The 18992-nt window shown below is 40.0% G+C and overlaps 2 protein-coding genes across 2 annotated transcripts; one reads left to right on the top strand and one right to left on the bottom strand.

The window, feature by feature from the left end:
- The first annotated feature begins 1609 nt into the window (after positions 1-1609).
- Positions 1610-8558, top strand: LOC110069482 (uncharacterized). Its single transcript, XM_020777006.2, has 3 exons — positions 1610-2212; positions 3843-3963; positions 6238-8558. The coding sequence occupies exons 1-3, from the start codon at positions 1853-1855 to the stop codon at positions 7056-7058; spliced, it is 1302 nt and encodes a 433-aa protein (XP_020632665.2). The 5' UTR covers positions 1610-1852; the 3' UTR covers positions 7059-8558.
- Positions 8559-9476: 918 nt separating this feature from the next.
- LOC110069496 (uncharacterized) lies at positions 9477-18986 on the bottom strand. The gene is made up of 12 exons (XM_020777022.2): positions 18749-18986; positions 17703-17881; positions 16832-17085; positions 16604-16725; positions 16040-16113; positions 15484-15561; positions 14445-14517; positions 13609-13720; positions 12732-12856; positions 12156-12231; positions 11540-11655; positions 9477-11128 (listed from the first exon to the last, which is right to left on the bottom strand). The coding sequence occupies exons 1-12, from the start codon at positions 18848-18850 to the stop codon at positions 11000-11002; spliced, it is 1440 nt and encodes a 479-aa protein (XP_020632681.2). The 5' UTR covers positions 18851-18986; the 3' UTR covers positions 9477-10999.
- Positions 18987-18992: the final 6 nt, after the last annotated feature.

Raw genomic sequence — 18992 nt, forward strand, 5'->3', positions numbered from 1 at the left:
GCTCTAGTCCAAACATTGTTACTTACCGCGGAAAAGTGAGAAAAGGTAGAATCGCACATCATGGCGAGAACAGGTAAGGACATGTGAAATCATAATAAAATCATTTAGTCTTTAAAAAAACTATTTTACAATTAATATGTAATGATATAATCTGTCACGCAATGAATTATACATGACACGCCTTTAAACATGAAGAAACCTTGTTGAACTGCTTTCTAGTGAATACAGTGGATCACAGAGTAAAAAGTACAAAATTTTAAAGAGATATTTAAAAAAATAATAATAATATCAAAGACGTCTTCATAACATCGCGATATTATATTCCTTTGCCAGCATCCCAAACTATAATACGTGATGTTTACGATGGACATCAACTGTGATATCAATGTTTGTTTATTGTTGACAGCTCGTCCTGATTCATTTAATAGACAAGCCAATGAACAGCAAGCAATCACCTTCAGCCTCAGGAAATAGTCAGCGCGCGGAGTTACTCCCGGACCCTCTTTCTTTACTGTAATGGCGCCTTTAAAGTCCTGGAAACGAGTGAAGAGCCAATCGATAGCTATTGGACTATTACAAGTTGGCAGACATGTGGGGCGTGGGTACTTGGCAGGCTTAGCTCGCAGTTTTACCCCGCAAAACGTGCTGCAAGCGTCTTAATGCTATAGACGTGGCCATATGCATCAATAAAAAGAAGTGCATCGAATACCTTCCCAATATGAGACAGCGAAAGTCATGCAGTAAGAAGTGGAGGGTTGTTTAATTAACGAGGAGACTTAGTGCTCATCTCAGTCAGTTTTTTTTTTTTTTGGCAAGGCATGGGAAAACCGTCGTAAAATTTCCAATTTTCTAAAAAAAATAGTGCGAACACTCCAGTTTTACCCAAGGTTTTCATTTACCCAATCAGTTGCTCAGCAACGTCTCTTGGAAAATGCTGTGATCAGTCCGGTTTTGTAGACCGGAATTACCCATAAACTGGTACTTGTTTGATTGGCCTGAAGGGGTAACTGGTAACTGCCTGTTTTGTTTCACTGGGAAAGTAGAATTTGGGTCACTGGGACTGGGACTCACGAACAAAAGGTGCGAATGGGACCAGGATTTGGGTAGAAAGGAGGTGCAGAAATGGGTTTTGGGCAAAAATTTGCCCAGGGAAATGGGATATATACACCTGTTCTCCCTCTTAGGACCCTCTTGTTTCCACGGGCTGTCTGACTGAGAGAATCAGACATAAACGCGGCACAGGGAGACAATGTACCCACAATTTAAAAGCAAAGAAAATGTCCGGTTCAGTCCGTAAATATATTTATCGGGGAAAAGATGTGTTCTGCATGCATGATGGACACTAATTTTATTTCTCATTCAATGCACACAATAGCGAGGTGTTACTAGTATCAAGATGATCCGCGCTTCAAATTCAGTTTATTTCTAAGCGCATCCATTACTGCGTAAAATCAAATGTGTTTTGATGGATCAGACTTGTACACTTATCTAGCAACCTATAATAAAGCAGAGCAAACACTTAAACGTGCATAAAGGTGTTAAATCCGAAATGGATCTAAATAACAATATTTAACAAATAATGGATCTAGTAAAGCACACGTAGATATAAACCAAATGATCGACTTTCTGCCGGATGCCAGCAAAGTAAAAAGTCCCGACAAAACGTAATTCCGTCTTACGCCTATCCAAAATGCTCTTAAAATAATAACAAAACTTATAACTCAAAACTATGTAAACATTAGTTTACAGAATAAACTGTTGAGTTGAGACGGGAATCTCACGATTTATTCAAGATCAAAGCATTGTGTAAACAGCGCATCTTCTTTTTTAATTTCCTTTTTACATGTGAAAAATGGTTACCAAAGCTGCGGCTGTCTTCGTGCTGTCTTTCGCTTTTGTAGGATATTTTCTGCAAGCGTTATGTTGGAAACGTGGAGAGAACAGTAGATTCTTTGATGGGGCCGTCTTCTTTCACCGCAACTTCGCGCTTGAAACAGATATTTTGAAAAAGGTGATAACTTCAGAGGAAGTTCAATGTGGCTTTGCCTGTTTGTCCGAAAACGACTGCATAGCACAAACGTACTGTGTCGGGTCTTGGAACGAAACTAAGGGAACGTGCTATCTCCATAAAAACGGAATTAAAGACGAACAAACAGTTGGTGTTCTCGTACGAAGAGATAGATGCACCTTTCAACAATACATCGATTTTTACGTAAGTTCGCGTTCAATTTATTGTGAATATTGTAACCCAGTATGGAAAGGTAAAACCTGGTAAATTTCTTTTATATTCTACTAGCCATCTGTGAAAACATATCTGTAACAACTGACACGTTTATCGATTAATTTTTCCATTGTCGATGGAAGGAAGGGTCAGTGGGTAAAATTGACTTATCATACTGTTCTCGTGAACTGGATTCTTTTATTCTGCCTTTCCATGAAGAATCTATACAAAGCACGCCATAGTTTGCTATTATTTAATTGTTGCCCAAGAATTAAATCTGCATCTGTAGAGTCTACAAGATGTGCCTGATTGCGTAAACATTTTAATTTTCCAAAGTTTGATGCGGTTTCTTTGTTTGCACATGTCACTGAATTCGCAGAAATCAAGGAAGAAGCCCATAACATTTATCTTTAGAAAAACAAAATCAACGTCGAGAATTCTTTCGGTTCTAAGTGGTACATTTCCTAATTGACGGGTACAATAGTCAATTTAAAAGCATAGTTTTGTTATGAAATAACCAACAAATCAAGCCAAAGAAATTGTAATTAAACTTTATAAGTAAACCTACTGCATCTTGAGCAAACAGTACGCCATTAACTGGGTCATGAAAGTACGTTTTTGGTATTCAAATCAAACTAAATGCGAAGCATACGTACTTTAGGAACCGAAGCGATTTCTTCGTCAAGACAAACATTACTTTTGTCGAGACGTTTGATGTTTCACGTGTTTTTCTTCATCATGACTTTACCAGTTTTCGTGGCCATCCAGTACGAGATCAAAAAAGACGAACAAAGCCTGAAACAACAGCAACAACAACAAAAACTGGAAATGATGCTATAGCTTTCAATTTATGTGTTTTTGTTGTTATTGTTGATGTTGTTGTTGTTTTTTTGCAAATAAAAATAAAAACGAACTAAACGAACTAAAACGAAGAAACAAAAAGCAGCAACAACAATAACAACAAACACAACAACAGGGGCACCCAACGACCGTTTTCTCTCGAATGCTTTTAAACGCTGTTTTAGGCTATCTGGTGTACTTTTAAAGCTCTGTAGGTTAATTTTAGGTTGCGCTAAAAAAACTTTATCTGTTCGGTTATTCTAGGAGAACTTGAGCATTCTCGAATTTATTAGAGCTTTTTTGTCCATTTCCCGAAAACCTTATGTCTTATCGCCTGTCCGAAAATGATAGCTGACCCTCTTTCGGTACCCGAAACGACATTTTTAACAATCCGAAAACAACGGACATTAAATTTCTCATACCACGAAAGTTCGAGGTGACAATTCTCTTAAGAAAATCAGAGGGGATTAAAGGCTTTACGAACAGATAATATACCGAGACGATCCGTTGGGTGCCCCTGACAACAAGAGCATCGTCATCATTATCATCATCATCACCATCATCATCATCATCATCGTCATCATCATCGTCACATATATAAAAAGAACAACAACAGTAACGACCAAGCAAAAGAAAACAAACAAACAAAAACAAAAAAAGCCAGCCTGGCTACTCCCGCTTGGTAACCTTCAGCCATAGAGTTGGCTGCAGTCCTCAAATGCAGCCGAAAACAACAACAACAAAAAAACTCAAAAACACATACGTCTTGTGGTTCTTTCAGGAAGCTTCCTGCTCAAGGCAATGCCGTAATGGAGAGCAGTGTTACTATGACCACGATAATAGACGATATGCCTGCCTCTGCGAGCCGCCTTTTTCTGGAATGTATTGCGAGCAGGTCAAAGGTACTAGCTTACAAATGATGTGAGAAATCCTAAGTTTAACCCCGGGTTACACAATCTCTAGCTAAAAACTCTCTCTGTCTTCAGCGAGAGTAAATAACTGGGTTGATAGACAGGGAGATGTAATGATTAGTAACTGGAAAACTCTCGTGCCTTTGTTGGTCCAAAATTACATGTTCTGGTGACTCTGAGGGTGGGCCGGAACAGAGAGGGGGTGGGTCATCAGTTTTTGAGCCCTTGGTAAGGGATGGGTCATTAAATTTTCAGCTACTCATGGGGGTGTATCATCCTAATTGGCATGCAGCAACAGAGGTAACTCCTTCCAGTTCCAAAGGACAAAACATTTTTCATTCCTGGCTGGTGTATTTCTGACAATTTCATGTATTGTCAAATCCGTACGAAAGCTAAGAAGTCTAACGGAATGAGCAAGGAGTCTCAATGCAGAAATTTACAAAATATTGCACTCTTTCGGTCTTCATGAACACCAAATGGCCAGCTTGTGTGTACATGCTGTTTGTCCCTAAGGGTACAGGACACATATTCATGGATCTGGGACTCATATTCTTTGGGACTCGTAGTATACTGGCTGTGTGAGTCCCAGGACTCAACTACAGCCTTTTTCTTGATGGATCACTGTTCCACGCGTAGCGAGGTGTAAAAGGTTTACGGTGAAGTCCTTTTTTAGAGTTTGCAAGAGTAAAGGAAAACAATATTATTTTAAGGTGATTTCGTATTTTTGTTAAGAAATAAATCTAAAACGTAAATAACATCACAATTTCATACACAAAATAAGATTTTGTTGGATTATGCAACCAAAAATGTAATGTTGTATGGGGGGCGGGCCATGTAATTTTCTACCTTCATTTAGGGGTGGGTCTGTCAGTTTTGTGCCAAATGGAAGGGGTGGGTCAGGTGTTTTCTAACCACGACATTTTCAAATGCTCCGGCCCACCCCTCACCTCCTGTACTTTTTGACCAGTCCCTTAGTGTGCTTAACTTCAATTGCCTACGGGGTTGAGCTTTCAGCGTACTTTTAAGTGTGTGAAATTCTTGTTTATGATACTGGTGGGATAAAAAATCATTCGCAAAAAGTAAAACGACATTTTTTGTCTGTGGCGGAAAGTGAGTAAGGTTGCAGGTAATTTATCCATACCCATGAACAGATAGCGAATATACGGTATAGCAGATATTACACGGTGGCGCGAGAATATGAATTTTATGTTCTCGTGGTAAAAACAATATTTTACGTATGAGCACAGCGAGGGAGTAAAATATTGTTTTTAACGCGAGAAAGTAAAATTCAAACTTTCAAGCCACCGTGTAAATTTTTTTTACTATGTAAACAAACTGACTGACTGAAAAAGCGGGAGATGACGTCCTCGATATCTTCACAAGTGAGGATTTAGAAAATGCGTCATAAAGGGTCCGGACGTATTTTCGTATAAAATTGATTTACGAGTGGTGTATTTTCCAGTAAAGCACTCGTGTGTATATAATAAATAGTTGATATCACACGGCGGCGCAAAGAAGTGAATGCAATTTTCAATTGGTAGAAACAACATTTAACGAATGTTTTCTTTTTTCTTTTTTTAATTATATAGACATGAATCTTTACTGAATGTATGTGCCAACAACCGTGAAAAAGCGGGAAATGACATCAATATCCTATCTCGTGAGGACTTGGAAAATACACCACTTGGGTCCCGGATGTACATTCGTATGACGTTTACGCGTGGTGTATTTTCCAGGAAAACACTCGTATCTACAGTAAATATACAATAGCCTCTATTTGGCGCGAAAATATGCTCGGATATTTGTCTGCGGACAATATCTGTTCCGAGAAGCGAACAGTTTTCCGAGAGCGTAGCTCGAGGAGAACTTTGAGCTTTGAGGAACAGATAACGTCCAAGGACAAATATTCGAGCATAGTTTTGCGCAAACTGGAGGCTATTGTGTTTATTATCCTTCAAATATTTTTCGCAACACGCGCAGTTTTGAAAATTGGGGAATAACCTAGGATATTTCCCGGTTTTAGGTGGGGAATGTTCGGTCACGTGACGCGTTTAGACCAATCGCACAAGACGAAAATAGTTGATAGATTATTAATATCAAAATATGTTGCAGCAGATTTCACAAAACTATGATTGTTGCTTTCTATCATTCTATCAAGAATTTCTGTGAAACGTGAACATTTCGTTACATATTTGCCTAAAGTCAACAAGAAACTAACATAGAATATCTAATATATCTCCCCTTAAAGTATTTTTTTTTCTTTAGCGATATCGTACCGCTTCACCACTCTTGGCACGACGGGCAATTCTGGACCGGTATCAACCGCTGGGTACGCTGACACGTCTCTAGGTGGGGCAGTTACACTCAACAAAGGAATTCAAATCTGGACGGTTCCATTTACTGCATTGTATACCATGACCGTGGCGGGGTCTTCAGCCGAGGACGCATTATTCGTAATAGGGGGACGTGGAGCAATAATAACGGGGACTGTTCGACTTACGAAGGGGACTGTACTTCACCTTCTGATTGGTCAGAGAGGCCTTAAAGAATCTTCCGCAACTGGAGGTGGTGGTGGCACATTCGTAGTTTACAGCGATGATACGCTTCTGGCAGCAGCTGGGGGTGGAGGTGGGGCAGGGGGTCAGATTACGTCAGAAAATGGATCGAATGCCCACATTGGCAGCAACGGAACCGTGCATGGCGGTAAAAATGGTCAGGGTGGGCATGTTTGCGCCAACGAAAACAACTCTGCAGGGGGAGGAGGCGGATTTAAAGGAAACGGAAAGTGCAGTTACAATATTTCGTGTACCCTCCCGCGTAAATGCCACCAGGCTGGAGAGTCGTATTTAAAGGGTGGTCTGGGAGGTACTGGAAATGGTTCGGGGGGTTTTGGTGGGGGTGGGGCGGCATACAACGAATTTCCAGGGGGTGGAGGTGGGTATTCTGGAGGGGGTGTTTTGGTGTCATCCTTCGGTGCTAAGGGAGGAGGGGGCGGATCCTTCTTCACGGGTGGGTTGAAGCCAAGTAATCAAGTAAATGCTGGTGACGGATTCGTGCTGATAGATTTTGATAGCAGCTTAAATTAGAAACAGAAATGCAAGCGTATCTACTACTTTTCTGCTTTTTTTTTCTCAGAATCCTGTAGCCATTTGTTTCGATTTTATTATTGTAACCAAGCACCGGAAAAGCACGGAATGCATTTGTGCAAGCCAAAGTGGTTCTAGTCCAGCTGTGACCCTCTCTATGTCACTCCACGCTAGGGGGAGAGGGCCCCTTTCCCCCTAGCGTTGCGTGACAGAGAGAGCGCCAGATAGGCCTTTACACAAATATCACGTAAAATCGCCTGAATATCTTCCCGGAAATTCTTAAAAAATTGTCTAAATGTCACAAAAAGTTTTCTGAATATCTCGAAAAACCCTCAAAAGACCTCTAAATATCTCGTCTTTTTGTCGGGAAAATGCACCGATTTTCAATCACTTAGGCCAAAATTTATATTGCAGTAGTAAGAGTTGAGGAAGAAAATTCGGGCACTTGGATGTTACCAGCATCCCCCATTTTGGAAAATTGCTGCTTTAGCGCTTCTATTGATATGGAAGAGATTTTTGGAGTGGAAAATGGCTGAACTGGATTGTTTCTTGCATAGAACTGCATACTGTTTCAAGAAAATAGCAAGAAAAAGAAAAGCGCTAAGCTAAAAAGAGCTATGATAATTTGAAATATCCTTAAATTTTCAAAATATCTCTGAAACTTGTAAATATGTCAAAAAATATCCGGATGTTTTGGGTGATGTAGCAGCTCTCGTAAGGTCTGACATGAATGGCTTGCTACCCTTTGAGAGAACAATAGAACAAACAACAGAAACAATGCCCCTAGCCCTAAAACAATAACAGCTGCTAACGATGAAGAGAATTACAAGCTTACGAGAGCCGCTACACTTCTGGATATCTTTGGAAAGGCCTAGGGCCAGAACAGGACTAAAGTGGTTCATGTGGCCTTAACTTAAGAGTAGTAGATTTCAGAGTGAGCAAAGGACGGAGAGAGAAGTGTCTAAGCGCCATTGCATCTCTTTATGAAGCGGTTTTGTGTGTACGGTTTTGCGTTAGCACAAAACCTTTCACCATAGGCCCTACATCTTACACATTACTCTCGAAAACTCTTGCACGATTTGACATTCACGTAGCGAAAAGCAGAAGTGACGTTGAATTTTTGCGTTTTACTCTTAAAAGGTTTTAACCTCATAAGAGGAAGTGTGGTGCAATGGTTAGACTGCAAGCAGTTTCGTTTTTGCTTGAATATCCGCGGGGAAAACGCAGAGAATGCTCCCGGTCTACGCAGTAGTTTGAGCAATGGAATTAAAATCTAGAGGTCACTGGTCTCGGTATACGTAGTTCCCAGTTCACCTCCTCGACCGCGCTTATTTTTGGTGTACATTTTCTTAAATTCTTATTGGTTTAAATTGATCACGTGACGCGATAGGGTCAGCTCATGGTGCCCATCCGAGGAAATTACCCGGATGGATAGTACTCGTCCGTGAACATTTTTCTATAAACAAGCGGTCTTATAAAAATAAACTGGAATTGCGTTAAGTGGGTGTTTGTCTGTTTTCTTTTTCATATTTATATTTGGCTTTCTCGGCTTTCAACTAAAAAAACTTGAAAATAATTCAATATGATTTTTGAAATGCCGCGCGGAAGAAAATTTAGCGGTGAACAATAAAGACAATAGAGTGTTTAGCTCTCGGAACTATCGGTCTGATAATGGCCCCTTGGAAATTTGATGTTCTTAAAACTGGCAAATTTGCCCTCGAAGCTTCGCTTCTCGGACAAATAATAGTTTTTAAGAACAGCAAATTTCCGCGGGGCGACTATCAGCCGATAGTTCCTCGACAGAAACACTCTGTTGTTTAGCTGGTCTACCTCGTGTCAGTTGGAATCTGTAACCACGTTATATTCATTCATTATCATTTGTTTCTTTCTTTGTTTCCATTGTTTCCATCGAGAAAACCTCATTGTGGGAGTGCTCAATTAATTAAGATATTTATATTTATATTTTATTTTAATCTCATATTGTAAACGTCGTGCAGACGTATTTAAATTCGGTCACGTCTTTGAAAAATGTCTTAAAATTAATTAGAATCTGCTCTCCCTTCATCGGATCCAATTACATGTACAAATACTTCCATGATGGTGTTCTGGGCGCATCGTCTGTATGCTGGAAGTATATTCCTAAGCTTGGCCAGCTTGGGAAAGAGAGGATCAGAAAACCTCCGTTTTGACTGTTCACAGCCTCTCTGGCAATCAAGTCTCCCGTTTTGCGCTGGCGTCCAATTGTCTCGCGATTCTATCCGCGCATTCAACGATCGAATAAAAATACGAGAAAATAGAGGGTTGTGAACAGTCTAACCCTACTGATATTTGTTCAAGTTATATTGTCAAAACTTAGTCAGTGGTTTATTAATCTAACAAGTACTACAAGTACGGTCACTGTTGTAATAAAGAGTAAGATTATCTTCACAACACTAACGCGTTGTTGCTGTTTTTAATTATAATAACGTTCCTCCTAAATCTACACAACGGTAGTTGGACAAAATCCTTTCATATCTCAAATAAGACTGATGTACAGACGTGACGGAGACGAACGGGTTTTAGAGTTCATTCTCGGACCATTCGTTTGTCGGGCAATTCTGAAGATCTAAGTTCAACACAACTTGCACCATTTCACTGCAAATTTTTTACCACAAAACTAATTTGACAGAGCCTTCACTAACGCTCTGACAAACGCATATCTGTATTTGGCCGATTTACGTAAAAATATAGACAACACACACGTACAAGAAAACAGTGATTGTTAACAACCTATAGGTTACAACTTTTGCATTGAAAACCCCATTATGTACAAGTCAAACATGGTCCTATCTGGGAAATAAGTTGCAGTATATCAAGAATAAAGAATACAAGTAAATTCTGGGAATCTATAACAGGGTGTGTTATACTGTATTGTCTTAATATGTAGTCTTACGTTTGGCTTTCGACATAATGTCACTCGTAAGTGAGGAAGGACCACACCCATTTTGATATGCAGTAAGCATATTTTCAACACAAGAAGCTAAGAACCTATCTAAGAACCTAACTATCCTAAATTTTCAGTAGACACCACACATATCACAACCTATTTCAAAATAATTAAAAAAACTAGGTTCTTATAGGTGGGGGTTGACAGTACATTCAGTTCAACTCTAAATCGGATGCGAACAGCAATAACTAAGCACATTGTCAATTTTCCTGGCAGAATGAAGCTTGGCTGTTTGAACGACTCTCGTCCCATGCTATAAATTACCTTTTGTCACATTCTCAACGCTGTCAAAAGTTGTCGGATTCTGGTGTCTTTAAAGGGGTGATACTCCATCGTGTCCAATCCAAGGTTGAAACTTTCCGCATTCCTTTTATACACACAACTGTTTGTAACAGAAGACACTAGCTTCCATCAACGCTAGATAGTTCAGTGTATTCAAGCCATGTTCAAGTTCGTTCAGTTCTGAATTCAGTAACTTATTCTATCACCCTCTTTCATGCAAATGTGTTTGGAGAGGTGCATTTCGCTTTGGTCCAGTTCAGCCCAGGCTTAAACCTTGTTAATCATCAGAATTTGTAAAAACAGACACTAGCTTCCATCTGAGCTACAAAGCTCTGTGTTCAGCCCATTTGGACGTTTTGCTGACGCTGTTTTAAGTAAGACTTGTTGCCACCATATTTGCTGCACACTTGTATTTGCTCACACGAGATATGTACAATTGTATCAAGCACGCTCCCAAGGAAGCCAGCGTGCCCTGCTAACCCAAACTGTGTGCTCGCAAAAAGAGAACGCTCGATTACTTTCTTTCATTCCCTTTTTTGTTAACCAGCGAGGATGGTTCAGTGGTTTTGGTACCTGAAGTGTCACCACTACAAACAATTCTCCCAGTTTCGGCGCGTGCATGAATCGTGATGCTCACGTGCTATCTCCGTGCACACTCATACCTTGACTAAGCCTACCAGTAGTTGATGATTGTTATTGTCCCTGGTGTGTCAGGTGACGCTGTGATAAGCTTGGTGTCGTCAGCCCACATGATGTGGAGTAAGGTTGGGTTACGGTGTAGCACACTCAACAGCTGGCCTTCCTGTGGACAAAGTAAAGCCGCCATGTTCGTTTTCACCAGTTGTAACGCAAATTGAGTACATACCTCTGAAGGAACAACCAAGCTATAATTGGCAAAAGTCAATTGGTATCTTTGTATTTTTGGTATCTATGTATTTTTCGAAGCTATGTTATGGTAGCTGTCAATTGTCAAATTTGCTTAATATGCTATTTCCTCCCTCCCTCATGGGCGCGTCTTCTTTTAGTATTTTAGCAATTGAATAAAGATGAGTTTCATTAAAATTTTGTTTCTACTTTCTGTGTGCACTTTGAAATACCATTTTGCAATTCTAAAGACAAGCTTAGAATAAGTTAAGTGTGATTTGACCTCTTCAAACTTCTAATTACGCTGGAATAATCTCCTGGTGATAGGCTCTAAGCTTCCTTCACAAACCTTCACATCCCAGACTGCAATGCGCTTCCGGTCTCCACCGGAAATGAGTCGATTTCCTCTGAGACACAGACACCGTACAACGCCGATATGCTCCTCCAGTGTGTGAAGCAGAACACCTGTGAGGATTTAATGACGATGAATTCAAAGCATTGGACAAAGTGATGGAGTACAGTCGACTCTCTCAAAGCGGACACCACTGTAAAGACAGACACCTTTTCGAGGCAGGCACAGCTGGCTGGTTGGTCAGACTGAGTTTCACTCGTTCGTGTAATGCTCGTCTCAGAGAGAGTTCACTCTACTAATCTAATAATTTGTAGCCGAGATCATGATCTTGCGCACTCCGGTCGGACGTTATGTTCAATTATCGCAGTTCGAGAAAATGAGCCCGCGCTCCACCCCGCGAAGTCCTTCTCGGGGAATACCCTGGGTAACCGGACCCGAGAGAAGGGAGACAAGGGCGGAAATCACGCGGACGTACACCCAGCACGCCCAGTATAGAGGAGACACGTCATAGCTACACTGTAGATTATTACAAATATGTAATACGATGTAATACATCGGACATGTTGAGGAAACAAGAAGTCAGTGTAAAGCCGTTAATAGAGATATCACATACCTTGATGGCTCCATAGTCGCACAGTGCTGTCTGCCGAGCCAGACGCGATGATGTCATCATTAAACTGCAAACAATACTGAATAGAGAGACACCCAACGAGTTTTAATCAATATGGATGGTAACATACTCACCGGAAACAATGACTGGCTAATATTGCGGCAGTTTTGGGAGTCGAAAACGTAGAATTCTTGGATATTGTTAAATCCATAATGCTTACGTTTGGATAAGAAGATTCTACAAAGCAAAATGGAAGAATTTGGGCGGGGGGGGGGGGGGGAGACGTACAGCATTAAACGGTATGGAGGTGGATCACAGTTCATCAAATTTGATTTTCTGAAAGGACGTAAGAAATCAGGCAAAATAGTTGTTCTGGTGAAGTTTCAAATCTTTCAATCACTTATTATATATATTTTTCACTTTAACTGATATTTCTTTCCTTTCACCACATTTGGAGTGTTTTTTTTTTTGTTTTGTTTTTTGTTTTTTTCTCTTCCTTTGTAGGATAATAAAGCTCTCACCTATACGTAATAACATACGATTACATCAACACTGAGGGACACTTCGTGCAACACGTACCACCTCTCCTGTGTGTCCAACCAAAGAATACGTATTGTCTCCAGTATGAGCATCCCAGATCTTAATCAGCCCGTCCCCACCCCCACTGATGATCTTCTTGTCGTTAAAGTCACAACAGTAAACAGCTGTCAGTCAAAATAGACACCAAATATGGAAATCGTTACAAGTCAAAACATATTTGTTGTACAGCTAGGTTGGTTATTAACTTGATGTTGTGAGGAATCGCAAGAGTAATTTCAAAATAGGACGAGCGCAAAGCGCGAGGCCGATTTGAAAGTACGAGCACGATTAGTCCCTCAATTGTACGACACGAAGTCCAGTTACTAATTACTCGTATCTATAACAAACTTTGAAATTAGAAAGTCATTTGAGAACTTCTTTTTAACGAAGAAGTTAGTAGTGCTTTCCATTAGTTTTAAAAACTGCAGGAAACATTAATAAGGAAGCCATCAGAGGTATCCAGTTACAGGTATCCAATTACAAAAAATTGTAATTGGATACCTGTAACTCGACACCCACGTGATCGCGCACCGATTACGTGATAAATAGGTGCGCAGAGAACTAATCACGACCGAGAATTTTGTTATAGATACGACTAAAGGTTAAATAACTATACTAACGTCAAAAAATTGTTTGCGCCCTAGCGACTGAGTGAGTGAGTGACTGACTGACTGACTGACTGACTTGACTGACTGACTGACTGACTGACTTGATTGACTGACTAACTGACTTGACTGACTGACTGACTGACTGACTTGACTGACTGACTGACTGACTGACTTGACTGACTGACAGACTGACTGACTGAAAGGACTGACTAACTGACTGACTGACTGACTAACTGACTGCCTTGTGCGTTTACGTTTACGTTGCGTACCTTCCGTGTGACCTCTGAGAGTCAAGAGACATGTGCCTGACGTCACGCTCCACATCCGTATGGTCTCATCCCATGACGTAGTAATTACGAGGTCATCACGCCTAACCAATACCTGACAAGTAACGTCCTGATTGGTTAGGGCAAGTTCAACGTGATGAAACCATCCAAATAAATGAGTTCCACTGTGTTATTTCGCTGTTATTATTGCACCCATTTCCTAAGTGAGAGTATCCAATGTTTAACTCTTGTAATTAATACCTGTAGACTCTCATTGCTCCACTTTCCCTATCAAATAACTGGTCAAACCGGGATGGCACAACGTAATATGCTCGGATACTCTGCATGTTAACATGTCCCAGGAATCAGTGGGGCTCATTCCCAAGGTAATCTCTCTCAACTTATTTTAGGTCACTCTCGACTTCAGAAATCCAAGGAGGTCCAGAAATAGCCTGTCCAAGTGTAAGCATATTCGTTTGAATTCCACGACAAACATCAACAGGCGGTCTGAGGGAGAACTGGGTACCATATCTAAAAATAACTTGAGAGTGATAACCTTAAGAATGAGGCCTACGGTGAACATGGAGAGTTAAATCTCTTACATTTCAGCCTCTCTTTGCTCTACCTTAAAGAATAAAGACACCCAGCAGTGGAAAATTTAATTGTTCTGATGAGACTAGAGGCTACTGGTGAAAGTAATTTCTTCAAAGTCAACAACAAAACTGCCAGAACAGATATGACGAAAATAAATCTGAGAATGTGATGAAAATTTGAAACAGTATTTAATCTTAAGTTATTGATTGGTTATCAATAAATTGTTGATAAATTATTTGGGTCACCTGTATTTCATCTGAATGGCCAGTCATTGTGTGGATCAGCTTACCATTGTCTGAATTCCACACACGGACAGTCCTGCCGTAAAACAAGCTGCATTCAGTTATTTTAATCATATGGTAGCTATATGGTAACAAGTAAACAGGTAGAGTGCATTATGTTTTAAATAAACTAGGAGGCGTGGTGGCCTCATGGTTAGTGCACTCAACTCCGGATCAAGTGGTCTGGTTTCGAGCCCTAGCCAGGACATTGTATTGTGTTCTTGGACAAGACACTTTACTCTCACAGTGCCTCTCTCTATCCAGGTGTATAAATGGGTACTGGTGAATTTAATGCCAGGGGGTAACTTTGCAATGGACTAGCATTCCCTCCAGAGGGGAGTAGAACTACTCCTAGTTGCTTCATGCTACAGAAGCTGGGATAAGCTCCTGCCTATAGGTCATATGCAGACATTACCTTTCCCTACCATTGTTAAATCATTCCTCTTCAAATTCTGCTAGCTGATTTGCTGACCAGAGGAAAATTAAATGCTTATTAATAATAATTTCTAGTACAGATGTTTATCTCATCAGTAGAGGAGCACTCACACAAGACTGTTACCTAGCAATTTATGTCATAACCGTTTTATTTACCGGTAAGTACATACACGTTATATTATATAAGTATATTACACGGTGGCGAGAAGATATGAATTTTATGTTCGAGTGGCAAGAACAATATCTCACGAGTGAGCGAAGCAAACGAGTGAGATATTGTTCTTGCCACTCGAACATAAAATTCATATCTTCTCGCCACTGAGTAATGTTCTTTTTATTATATGGAGACTAAACAAACGCGACGCGAGAAACCAATTCAACAAAAGCAAAAGGCGGGAATCGTGACGTCATTGAACGATACGACACTCACAAAGGTGACATATGGAAAATACGCCACTCGGGTCCCGGATGAAGTGGCGTATGGAATCTACGAGTGGTTTAGTTCCCAGTAAAACACTCTTCTCCATATAATAAAGTGTAAAACTAAACTCATTATGCCAGAACTTACAGGTCAGTGGAAGCAGTTATAATTGCATTGCCATCAAAAGATACATGCTCGACACCACCAGTGTGACCTTGAAATGACCTGCCAAACACAACATACGACTGCATTGCAGACTGCAAAATGAATGCAGGGGTAAATAATAATTTCACTGTAGTCAGGCTCTCTCATTCAACCTGTTCATACTGCCCATTTTCTGAAGTTGCTTCAAGTTCAAGTGGGATCCTACAGGCCCCTTAACCACTGAAGCAATGATGTCCTATTATTATTACTGCCTTGTAATTGGATACAGGTGTTCTTTTTGCACTGGGAAAATAAATCAAAATTTAACTGAAGACATCACACTAGGAATACTTAAAAACTTTGTTCAGATCATGCAACCTCTGTCTCACCTAGACCTGTCTGCAAACTTGTACAGCTAAGGGTCTGCCAGGCCTCAAGAGGGTGAGACAAATTAATCACCTATAAATTAAACTTTAAGAAGAGAGTCACTACTAAATGGTTTATAATAAGTTATAACCAGCCAGCAACTAATAAAAACAAGTCAAATAATCAATCAAACCTTAGGCATTGTCCAGATTTAAGATCAAATAGTCTGATAACTCCATCTCCACAACCAGTGACACAAAGAGATCCCTGCAGCAGATGGATGCAATCTGTTATCTAGACATTTTGCCAAAAAGACCTCTCCCAATTCATTTACCATTCACAAGGCATTTATTGACTGCAACTGCAACTTTCTATCAAGTCTATGAATAGAAGCCTTTTCTATATTAAAATTTTATTGAGTATTCCAGATTTTTATTCTAAACCAAATTTAATTTTCAGTTTGGTTGTAAATAATCCATGATCTCAATCTTAGACATTTGTGTCCTTTTTGATTAATTTTTACAGACCTCTTGAAGTTTTTTATTATTATGTTTTCTGTCATATTATCAGGAAAAAATTGAATTATTTTCTTCATATTGAAGTTCTGCATGAAATGTAGTTGATTTTGATCTTGTTATATACTTAATATGAAAAACTATTTTCCTCAGAGATATCAGCTGTACATATGTAGTGTACCCTATAAACCATCTGGACAATACTTGAATTACCAGTGACATACTTTGTTTTGTTAAATCACCTTTAGGTCCACACATCTCACAGTATCAGTATGCGGAGAGTCCAACACAAGAACACACTTGGTAGCTTCAACATCCCATACACGCACAGTGTTATCTGATGAACCAGACACAATGGTTCTACCTGGGAAAAAAAGAACAAACTTAGATGTAGGATTACTTATCCCTTGGATGAATAGAGGTCAAAATACATGTAGCCACAACTGAATATTTCACATGATGTTAATTACCATCGCAAGCCATGCAGATGATAGGATCTTTGTGTCCTCTCAGAAGTGGAGCCACAGAGTATCGCCCTTGTGCCCAGTTCCTGTCAAGTGACAGAGCCCTCATATAGATGTTCTTCCATCTGCAGGTAGCAGGGCTTAATATATAGAAGTCCTCTGATAAAGGTATATTTGAGCCTTGAGAGACTGGCGCATGAGGGGTTTGTAAAAGATCTTCACCAAACCTATCCCATCCATGTTGCACACAAAGACGATACCTGAAAAATGACAGCATAATAATTATAACAATCACATGCAAATATTGCTGGCTGGAGGGATCATGTGTACTTAGAGGCACCAGTGATCGAGTGTCGATCGATACCCTCAATCAATCCTTGATCGACCCTCAATCGATACTCGATTACACCTCAGTCGACAGTCGATCGACACTTGATCAACATCTCGGTCAGCAGTCAGTCAACAGTCAACTAATTTTTGCAGACATGCCATCAAGGGTCCATCAGTACAAATGAGTCGGTTGACACACCACCGACTACTGACTGACTGTTGAGCAACTGGACTATGACGAACGAGTGTTGATTGAGACGTTGATCAAGTGTCAAATGAGTGTCAGCTGAGTATTGATTGAGATCTCCATCAAGTGTCAATCGAGATGTTGATGGAGTGTTGATTGATTGAGGGCAGGACTGAGGGTATTGATCAACACTTGACCGCAGGTACCCTTAGTACACATGATCCAACTGGAGGGTAATAGTTCTGGGTTATTTTGTTATATTTGGATGCAATATCATTCCAAGTTGTCTGTAATTAATACCAGAACTTTAACATATGAGTATGAATTGCAAATACAAATAGTAATAAGTCAGAACCATACCAAATTGTGTTATGATTTGACCTTTCCCTCCACAACTTATTACACTGTGCAACATGACAAAGTGATTCAACGGGAAGATATGAAAAGATCCGCTCTGCCAATTCCTTTGGAAGTGATGCCACAAAATCTACAGCCAGTAGTGGTCTTAGCTCATTGTAAAGCAACCGCAACTGAAGTGGCTAAAAAAGAAATTACAGTCAAAACAATTATTAATGTAATTATTAAATTTTAATGGTAGACGAATGTGCAGTACATGTATGCACATTTAGACACTTATTCAAGTGAACATCTCATCCATCACAGTTAGCTATGGACTACCAATTTTGGGTTGAATAGTAATCAATAACCCAATAGCTCAGCAGCCCAAGCCGAGGGCTCCTAGTCAGATCAACCCTCTATTTCCACCTCATATTATTGTAGCCCCTTTATTAACTCTGTTCACGTTGGTTTATAACTCTGGGCGTGGTATGCTTCCCAAGCCCCAGTTCCTTCCCCAGTTGCTAGTTGATCACAAATTTTAACCACCTTGGAAACAGGATAAATATCAAAAGCATCCCCCCTGGCCCCACCTCAACTTCAACAAAGAGCCAATTTTCTCCAGCCCCAACCCCCCATCCACTAACAAACATTTAAAAGACAGAGAAACCTCTTCAGAAATGACATTTCAGCTGCTTTGAAAAAAATATGATGGATATAATTATTAGTATAGAGTCATAATGAGAATGGCAATGAACAGCACTCATACAAATAGCCTGAATTTCAGCAAGTAAAATTGTACTTCTATGTAGGTTTAATATACAGTAAGCTCTATTTAATCAACTACTATAAAAATAAAAAAAAAAAACTCGTGTGTATTTACACATCATTTTGTACGAATTATATCAACTCTGGCTGATCGAGTAGATAAGTGATTATAAAATGCTGGGCAAATTGAATTTAATCCAGCTGGCGGACGATCACAGCTAAAATCCTTGAAAATTTAGTCTACCAGGCTTAATTATGAAAATCGAAATTTTGTGAGCGGACAGTTAAGGTACTTTACAAACCTGGCACTTGAGAAGGATTTCTCTCAGGACCTCATTTTGCTGATCTCGGGTGAAATCTTGGAAAGTGTTGACAAACACTTTCGCCTTCTCTTCAAAGCTCATTCCTTTTAGTGCCGTTTGAAACAGATTAGACAAGATGATGCATTAAGATGATCATTGTGAAATTTTTGTACGCAGACATATCGAAATCCCGCCATTGAGCTCGCGGCACCCAAAGGTTCACAGTCTCGGGAATGAAATTATG

The sequence above is a fragment of the Orbicella faveolata genome, unplaced genomic scaffold (assembly GCF_042242905.1).
Source record: "Orbicella faveolata isolate gen_17 unplaced genomic scaffold, um_ofav_v1 contig_3, whole genome shotgun sequence".
Lineage (NCBI taxonomy): Eukaryota > Metazoa > Cnidaria > Anthozoa > Scleractinia > Merulinidae > Orbicella > Orbicella faveolata.